General features: G+C 39.3%; 1 protein-coding gene and 1 pseudogene across 1 annotated transcript; one reads left to right on the top strand and one right to left on the bottom strand.

Annotated features, from left to right (window-relative positions):
- The first annotated feature begins 3,872 nt into the window (after positions 1–3,872).
- LOC115259997 (uncharacterized) lies at positions 3,873–5,274 on the top strand (annotated as a pseudogene).
- Positions 5,275–5,350: 76 nt separating this feature from the next.
- LOC134286692 (uncharacterized) lies at positions 5,351–6,185 on the bottom strand (the record flags this gene model as incomplete). The annotated part of the gene is made up of 1 exon (XM_062848344.1): positions 5,351–6,185. A coding segment is annotated over one exon (699 nt), but the record flags the coding sequence as incomplete, so codon positions are not given.
- Between the last annotated feature and the right edge of the window lie 4,181 nt (positions 6,186–10,366).

Consider the following 10,366-nt stretch of genomic DNA (forward strand, 5'->3'; position numbering starts at 1 on the left):
ACCGGGGACCACCCGGGGAAGTGACCATGCCCCAATAAATTATGCAACATGGCTTGCGACATATCAATCTTCATGATTTTGTAAATTAGGTGGGTTAGAGGAGAATCCAGATGGTTGTGGACATATTGGATAGTACTCCGGATGATCTGGGAACTTGCAGCCATCCAAGGAAGTGGCCATTATCCCGGAACATCCAGATATGGTTACCAATATGTCCAAAAAATTCTGAACTCCACTCTTACATACTTGTTTGGCAAAATCATGAAGATTGATATGTCACAAGCCGTGTTGCATAACTGTTTGGGGAAATGGCCACTTCCCTGGGTGGTTCCAGATTCCTGGAACATCCGGAATGGTGGCCAATATGTCCAAAAACCTCTAAATTCTCCACTGCCATACTTGTTTTGCAAAATCATGAAGATTGATATGTCGCAAGCCTTGTTTCATAACTGTTTGAGAAATGGCCACTTCCTTGGGTGGTTCCAGGTTCCCGGAACATACGGAATTGTGACCAATATGTCCAAAAACCTCTAAATTCTCCTCTAACATACTTGTTTTGCAAAACCATGAAGACTGATATGTCGCAAGCCATGTTTCATAACTGTTTGGAAAATGGCCACTTCCCCGGGTGGTTCCAGGTTCCCGGAACATCCGGAATTGTGACCAATATGTCCAAAAACCTCTAAATTCTCCTATAATATACTTGTTTTGCAAAATCATGAAGATTGATATGTCGCAAGCCATGTTTCATAACAATTTGGAAAATGGCCACTTCCCCGGGTGGTTCTAGGTTCCCGAAACAAACAGAATTGTGGTCAATATGTCCAAAAACCTCTAAATTCTCCTCTATCATACTTGTTTTGCAAAATCATGAAGATTGATATGTCGCATGCCATGTTTCATAATTGTTTGGAAAATGGCCACTTCCCCAGGTGGTTCTACGTTCCCGGAACATCCGGAATGGTGGCCAATATGCCCAAAACCTCTAATTACTCCTCTGCCATACTTGTTTTGCAAAATCATGAAGATTGATATGTCGCAAGCCTTGTTTCATAACTATTTGAGAAATGGCCACTTCCTCGGGTGGTTCCAGGTTCCCGGAACATACGGAATTGTGGCCAATATGTCCAAAAACCTCTAAATTCTCCTCTAACATACTTCGTTTGCAAAATCATGAAGATTGATATGTCGCAAGCCATGTTTCATAACTGTTTGGAAAATGGCCACTTCCCAAGGTGGTTCCAGGTTCCCGGAACATCCAGAATGGTGGCCAATATGTCCAAAAACCTCTGAATTCTACTCTAGCACACTTGTTTTGCAAAGTTATGAAGATTGATGTGTCGCAATCCATGTTTCATAACAATTTGGAAAATGGCCACTTCCCGGGTGGTTCCAGGTTCCCGGAACATCCTGGATGGCGGCCAATATGTCTAAAAACCTCTGAATTCTACTCTTAACATACTTGTTTGGCAAAAACATGAAGATTGATATGTCGCAAGCCATGTTTCATAACTGTTTGGAAAATGGCCACTTCCCCGGATGGTCCCAGGTTCCCGGAACATCCGGGATGGCGGCCAATATGTCAAAAAAACCTTTGAATATTCCTTCAATATACTAAGTATACAAAATTATGAAGAATGAATCATGATAAGCCTGTTTTTAGAATTATGCGAGGAAAAATGTCATGTGTAGGGAACGTTTGAGAAGTGTCCTCCGAACGCACCCCAAACGCGACCCGGAACATCCGGAACCAAAACCAGACAATCCCAATTTACTCAAACTATGCGTCTGTAATAATAAAAAGATAATTGAACATGTTTGCAATCATATTACATGTGTTTTTACAAGTAATCAGTGGTTAAAAGGAAGTTGGTCCATTTTTGACCTGATTTGACCCATATAACCCCTTCAATAACTCAGACCCCAAGGACCAAAATACCATATTAATATTTTTCCATACAACTACAGATGTAGCGCGATCTTCGTACAAAATTTCGTAAAAATCGGTTGGAAAATGAAGTCACAGTGATTTTTTGAAATTAAATTCACAACTAGGACCGAAACGGGTTAAGTGTTTACATTTCTGATGATATTCAAAGCATTTTTTTTTCTTCAAATTTTGTGTGGACATGGTAAAGTCAATCGTTTCGCAATGTTCATTATAAGTAACCATGGATAGCCCCTTATTGGCAGTAGTAGTTTATTAAATTTCTGGCTGTCCTATGACGGAATAATCTTCTTTGATTAGTCGGATATTCTTATAAGTTTGGATTTTATTGTCTGTAAGCTGGTTTCTTATTAATCTTTTCATTATAGCTATTCTATCACTGATGTTTCCTTCTTTTAAAAATAGGCGGTTCTTATGACGATTGTGCATATAATACATTCAAATTATTCAACTAGATTGGCCGTTGATGGCTTTAAACCAGGGCTGAAAATCGTCGCCGTCCGAGCAGCAAAGTCAACGACGAGAACAAAAGCGAGGTAGTCGTCGTTGCTCATTCCACATCGGATGACTAATTTATGCTGGCGTGACGGGCTTGCGTCGTGAAGAAAACAAAATATTTATTTGTTTTGTTTCGCTCTTCATCCAAGTGAGCCCAGCCGACGGAGTCAATGTTGCCTCCAGCAACACAAAAAAAACATATATGAATAAAAAAAATTATTGCATCAGGAATCAACAACAAATCTCTGGATTGCATTCTTACACTCAGCGAAGTAAACTAATTCATCCAAATATCTTATAAAATTTAGCCATAACTATTAAATATTGATGCCATAAGAATACCTTATAAAGATTGATTATGCTTGTTATGACCTTATTACATAAGATAAACTTATGAAAAGAGCAAAAAAAATCGTTAATTGCTGCAGACTGGAATCGATTCATTAACGTCGAGATCAAAGAGCTCGTGTCCAAACCACATGGCTATCGACGCTTGAAAATATAGAGTTGCTGAATGCGTATAAAAGCCATGCCATGAGTCGATTCTAAGTCAAAATGCGCCTTTATAAAATTTATTCTGGTCGTTATGAATTGTTTAAATGCCATTTCATAAGTAAGATTTTATGATAATTTCACGTTTATTTGACTGAGTGATACCACATTCAGCGAATTTCCTTACGTAATAAATGTACAGACCTCATTTTTTCATTTATTTAGTTAACATCAAATTCATGATAATACTGAATCAACAATTTGCCGCCATAATACTCGATTTGCAGCTGCAGCTCTCCAAAGTCGGTCACGCCCAACACTCGCCAGATCACGCTCCACCTGGTCCGCCCATCGTGCTCTCTGCGCTCCACGTCTTCTTGTACCTACCGGATCAGTTGCAAACACCAACTTTCCAGGGTTGTTGTCCGGCATTCTTGCAACATGTCTTGCCCACCGTATCCTTCCGGCTTTGGCCACCTTCTGGATGCTGGGTTCGCCGTAAAGTGCAGCGAGCTCGTGGTTCATCCTTCTCCGCCACACACAGTTCTCCTGCACACCGCCGAAGATCGTCCTTAGCACCCGTCGCTCGAAAACTCCGAGTGCTTGCAGGTCCTCCTCGAGCATCGTCCATGTCTCGTGTCCGTAGAGAACCACCGGTCTTATTAGCATCTTGTATTGACGTCGCAGCACCAAATCGGAGTTCGCCAGTTGGACTAGCGAAGCGAAGTTCACAGCGAACTGTTTAACTGTCATTGGTTTGACAGTACTCACGACGACTAGATGTCAGTTCATTTCCTCTGTTTACATACCCAAAGTTCATGTTGTTGCTGATTTTGCAGTTTCGTTGCTATTTTTTATGCTTCGGAATAATAATTTTAAATAGGGTATGTGTTCCATCAGTAATCTCACGCTCCCATTTTCATCTCATTCGAAAACAAGCGATTACGCCACCGATTGATTCCGTTCTTTTTGTTTTCATGGGTGCTCATTTCTAACAAAAAATACAAAAATAAGAAACAAAACAAACAGCGCTTCAATCCTTTGTTTCTCGTAGGATGAAAATGGGACCCACATGCTTAACAAGGGAACCAATACCCTATCAATAATTTAAAAAGGCCTCACCATGGGCCTCATGTAAGTTGAAAACACAGAATTGAATTGGCATTATTCATCTTGCAGACGATGGCCAACATTTTTCTCCAAAACGTACGTCACCAGCACGCCGGAGTCAACACCGTGTACCATGGCTCTGTATGGGAATATCCAGGAAGAACTTGGCACTGATATATGGAAAAGCGGAATCTACTATCCACGAATGGTGTAAGAAATTTGAGAGAGAAGGATATTTCCGGCGTAAGCAACGAGAACAAATTTATAAGGAGTTTGGTGTTTGGTCTGGAAATGCGATCCTGGTTAGTACAGCTCTATCGGAGTGAGCTGGTGCTCTTTTTAGATGAAGCAAAACAACGATTTCAGGAGAAGTTTCACAAATCCATCAGCGTATCTTCAGTATGCGTGATTATCCATGAAGCGGGTTTCTCTTGGAAAACGATAGAGAGAAGAGCTATACAAATTCGCGAAGTGGTCGTGCGATTTGTCAGGGAGCTTCTATCGATTCAGTGGGATTTATACAATCTTGTATTCCTGGATGAAGTTAGCTTCGACAGTAGAGATATGTTACGGCGAAAAGGATATGGTGTAATTGGTCAGAAGATAATCTTTCGCGGTGAATTCTGGCGAAAACCAAGGGTCTCCTTTCTGTGCTTTCTAGGTGCTGGTGGAATGCTGGATAGCTTTTGGACCCGAAGGAACATTTAATCGTCGCAAATTTTTCGAATGTTGTCGCAGTTTCGCATTAAGCAATGCGAATGTTCAGAGCTATCCAGGATTCCATTCGGTGTGGATACTTGACGGTGCAAGGATTCACTGTGACGCCAATATTATACGATATCTTCGATCAATTGGTATCATACCGATCTTCCTTCCACCGTATTGTCCATTTTTCAATCCAATCGAAGTGATTTTTGGATTGATGAAAAAGGATTTACAACGACATTACCAGGAAAATTCTTCTAAGTCTAGGTCTGTGCTAATGGAAGTATGTGAGGCTGTAAATCGCTTCAAAATTTACCCTTGCTTCAAAATATTTGTGCATTGTGGGTACTTCCCCGGTGGTGAATTCTTACCGGAAAAGGACCTAGCTCAATCACCTCAAAGCATGGATTTTAACGTTACGCCGGAGTAAAGAATATTACTGTAGACGAACTGACTAGTGACTAAAAAGTCTTTGCAACGAGTAAACCCACCTGTATCATTGTTACTTCTGATTCTTACGAAAAACTTGATTACAGTACAAAAATAACCAATAGTCTTGTTAGTTTCTTTATTTTGAAAAAAAAAATCATATACAAAATGGATTATAGAAAAAAGTTGCCGAATTTTGTGATATCGTATATCTACAGAATAAAAACAAACACCTGTTCAGGTAGTTGAGACGGTGGTTTTGCAGTCCGACGATCGCTCACACATAAAACCATCCAGTGTAGCATCACGCATGGTCAATGTCGACGCAATCCGTTACTCTAGCAGCAAGTTGGTGACTTAATTCCGTTTCTTCTGGGCGGGTTGCCGACTCCAAAGCCTCAAAAAGTTCAGATCCCAATGCTGCTCTGGCCGCCATCGCATCAACTTTTTGTGATACTCGTTGAAGAATTGATACTGCGAGATCAAGATCGGTTTTCAGTTCATTTACCTCTCGAGCCCATCCACTGTTCGCTGTTTGTGCCACAGCCATCACTCTGTGAACCGCTTGCAATCTGGCCGCTTCCGAAACAGCTCCCCAACGAAAATATTTGGCCAACTCTAATGGTGGAGCTTTTGCGTCTTTCAACCAGTCGCGATCATGGGCTGATGCAGAATGGACAAAATTCACCCAAAGTAGCCATGAACTGTTGTGTCCCTCCAATTCAGGATGGCTCTTCCTCAGATATTCAGCCAATTCAGCATAATTTCTCGTTGCATCTGCCCCAGCACGATCCGGATTTTGCGGAGCAATCAAAGTTCGAAGTACGATTCGATACTGTGCATTTGTTTCCACATTGGTGGAGTAAATGTACACATGTATTTTGATGTTTTTGCCTCGCCAGGTGCTGAGAACTCGTAGCGAAACAGCAGACACTGAATATGTCTTCTTCTTAGATGGATCCTGCAAAGTGACATACTGATCGATATCACCTATGACCGGTAGTATGGGACAAACATCAAATTCTCGCTCCAGTCGACTTTTTTGATTCCTTTTAGGTCCCATATGAACTGTGCAAAATTTCAGCGCAATCGGTGAAACTATAATTTAGCGCAAGCGGGTCAAAGTTTTCATACGATTTACTATGGGAAAAGTTGCACTTTCAGATAAAAAATCCTAGTGGTCGCCCCTTGTATCCTTAATTCAAATCGATCAACGCTTCTTATAGAAAAATCATTTATAAAACTTTCCTTCGAAGACCGCAAAACGATTGGATGCTTGTGGAAAAAGTTATTGATTTATTACCGATCAGTAATTCTATGAACGGCTTTTTGTTTTGTTTTATCAGCAGCACTGTAGCCGCTGCCTTGGCTGCTGCTGTTTCTGGGGGTGGTGATTTTTTTTATTCTTAATCACTTAACCTAATGTACAGCTCTATTGTCCACTGGGGCACTACGTGAGCAATTTCAACTGACAGCTGCACTTACATTTTTTTTGTACAGCGCCTAGATTCTATTCTACTTTATCGAACTGGTTGCCTTTCTGCTGCTTTCACTTTTTCTACTGTATACCTAGTAGAATGATGAGCACAAGGATGATGATGGATGGCCGTTGTTCCTTTCCAGTCCAATTGGGGGTCCATTATGAGTAGCAGTTCGCCGATGTCCAGGTATCCGGGTCCGTTTGAGCCATGGGGCTCAGAAGAGGGTCAGTGTCAGTTGCTCTCGGGGGAAAAGCAACTGACGAAAAATTGCAAGTGGCGGGGGTGGGAATCAAACCCATGACCATCCGCATATGAAGCGAACGTGTGACCAACTACGCCACAGGCCCCGGCGGGGGTGGTGATGTCTCCCGCCACCCCATGCAACAACGGCAGCAGCAGTGCTGCTGATAAAACAAAACAAAAAGCCGTTCGTTGGATTACAAATCGGTAATAAATCAATAACTTTTTCCACAAGTATCCAATTGTTTTGCGGTCTTCGAAGGAAAGTTTCATAAGTGATGTTTATACAAGAAACATTGATCGATTTGAATTAAGGAGACAAAGGGTGACCTCTAGGATTTTTTGTTTGAAAGTGTAACTTTCCCATAGTAAATCCTATGCAAACTTTGAACCGCTTGCGCTAAATTATAGTTTCACCGATTGCGCTGAAATTTTGTACAGTTCATATGGGAATTAAATGGGATCTAAAAAGTCGACTGGAGCAAGGATTTATTTTTTCCATACAAGTGAGTACCACACTAATGACCGGTTTATCATTGCCTGACCAACTTGCATTCATCCCATCAAAGTTGACTTGCCGTTCAATCTGCTTCACAGAGATTCGCCATATAGATGAAAACACTTCCTCCGGTGTGTTGCCACACATATATTCCGCTTACAAAATTCCTTCGGTCGTAGCTGTGTGCGATTAAGGCGGACAACCGAAAGTATGTTCAATCCGTACACTTCCATCTCCGAATGATTCATCGCCAATTTGATCGATTCCATCTGCCTGTTCGTCACGGGTGTCACAGTATCCAGATCCTTCAGCTCGACCAGAAGATTGCTTGGGAGATTGTTCCTGGGCTTGTTCCTGGCTGGCGTCATTCTCGTCGAGAAACTCCTCATCTTCGTAGCTCCTAGAAATGGGTTTATTACTATTTTATGATTAAAGAACATTTTGAATTACTTACTCATCCGACTCAGGCCTTTTTAAAACAAAAACAAACTAAAAACACCACGATACCTAGCACGATACACACGTCAGTGACATTTCAATTGACTAATTCAAAACAAACGTGCAAGGTTTGTGTAGAAGGAGGTAAGATTGTATAGATAAAATATCTGAATCATGTTGTAAATGTTAATAGAATCAAATTTATTTATCAATAAATGAAGGTATTAATGACCCATGGTATTTTTTTTCAAGATCATTAATTTGTTTGACTTATTTTACAAGTTTGTGTAATTTTAATTAGAAAATACTTGAACAATAATTTCCAATGCAGTCTGCCTGTTTTATTCACCTTGCAACTTCGCTAACAAGCATGAGCTTTCACAGCGAACCACGAAATTCGGATTTTATTCAAATTCACAGTAGCTGCCAATTGGAATCGCTTACGCAGTGCCTAAGACACAAAGCTGGCAAAAGAGCTGTAAATTAGGATATTGTTTTAACGGATTTGGGATTACTTGGCAGCAAATAAATTTTAGAACATATTTTTGCTATGATTGTTGTTTTTATCTCGTGCCTTAAGATAAACAATAATTTAACAAGAACATCAAAGATATGATTATTTCTTAGAATAATACTTTCTTTATAACATTTTGTTTTCAAGAATACGAATTTATATTTAAGAATAACCCTAATGCACAACTACACAAAATAAAAACATTATATTTAAACAATAGAGGCATAACTTTGATAAGTTAACACCAACAATTGAAAAGGCCGCATCAACATTGTGTAAACAAAACAAACGTAAGCGTTTTTGTCGACTTAGGGCCTTTTGAACTCCATCCACGCATCTCGTCACCACCACTAAAAGAAAGCTTGATGTTTGCACTTTCTGTTAGTGGAGATGAGGTGTGTGGGTGGAGCACAGAAGGCCCTAAGTCGACAGAAACGTGTTTGTTTACGCAATGGCCTTTTTTTTTTGTATCTGTAGGGGGATTAGGAGCATAATGGACACCCGGGGCGAAATGGACACCCCTGTTTTTGCCGAAGCCATTAAGTTTTATGTAAAACTATTAGTGCATAAGCGTAAAGGAACAAGTAATGGTTCTATTTTTCAAAACTACCATTTATTTTGCTCCAAAATAACCGAAATATCATTGAAATTGAAATATGTTTTATATTTGTTTTATAATTTCGAAGCAGCATCAAATAAGGTATTATGAGTGTTTTAGTGTGTCCAGCATAAAAACAAGTGCATTGTTACCTTATCTACATGTATACGAAGATTTAGCAATGAATGAAGTATTTTATTGCGAAATGAACACTGGCAATTACGAATGGATGTGCACATATTGCATACTGTTAGGCGTTTTAGAGAGTCTGGAAAAAAACCAATCCGAGTTTATTAAAGTTTAGTTAATTAACTTTGATGTTATGTAAACTCGTCTAAGATGGGGTACCGTAATCCGGGGTAACATTGGTCAGAATTTTCGATCTTTCTTGAATAATTCTCTTGTTAAAGCAAATGTTACATGTTTTATATTTTTAAAAGAAGTACTGGCCCTCTGAGTTTGTGTTAAGCTACTCGAAAAAGAATTGTAAAACTTTAAAACATGTTTAAATAGGTTTTTAAATCTAATTTTTGATTATGTTGATTTGGGGTAACAATGATCATGTCAGTGATCAATGTTCCTTTGTGTTGAAAATACCCTTACTTACTAAATTCGGGGTCGCTGATTTCGAATATGTTGTCCAAATTCTTACAAATTACTTTTTAAGTTATTTTAGGATTAAAATCCTCTAAACCACGAATAACGCCTAAAGGTAGGCAATGGCTTAAGGAATTGATAGCCGATTTTTAATAATTCGTATATTTTACTGAAAAATAGCATTTTCATAAAAGTTTCGTTTATTAAATCCAAATCTAGGATATCATATTGAAGTAATACAGTGATTTCGAACCTCATATTAAATCTAGTATTCACGCCAAGCATGAATGTTTGACAGTGTATCTCAAACACAATTATGGAAAAATCGATTTAATTCAATGTTTATGAAATTCAATTTTCATAAATTGCATGTCATTTAATAGCTAAATGATAGCAGATTACGATATACCATTCCATAGTAGAAACTGATTCAATGTAAAATGCTTGTTTGAACATTCCATGAGGTCGGTCAAGCCGATCAATGTTACCCCGCTGATCAATGATACCCCGGATTACGGTACCCCGGATTACGGTGCTATATCTGTGGTATTGATCTCCGCACCCTATTTCCAAAGGGAAGTATTATGAAAATCGAATGTACCTCAAATGTTATTCCCTAGGATCGTAGTTTTGGTCCTCTAGTTTCAGAATCTGTGCGGTTTAAAATATTTCATCTTGAGTTTTTTGATATTTTTGATTTTTTTTTCATACAAATATCGAAAAAAGTCATTTTGAGGCCAATTTCGTCCCATATAAAAATGTATGAAAAAAAAAAACCAGACGGATTATTTTAAACCACACATTTTCTGAATCTAGA

The sequence above is a fragment of the Aedes albopictus genome, chromosome 2 (assembly GCF_035046485.1).
Source record: "Aedes albopictus strain Foshan chromosome 2, AalbF5, whole genome shotgun sequence".
NCBI lineage: Eukaryota > Metazoa > Arthropoda > Insecta > Diptera > Culicidae > Aedes > Aedes albopictus.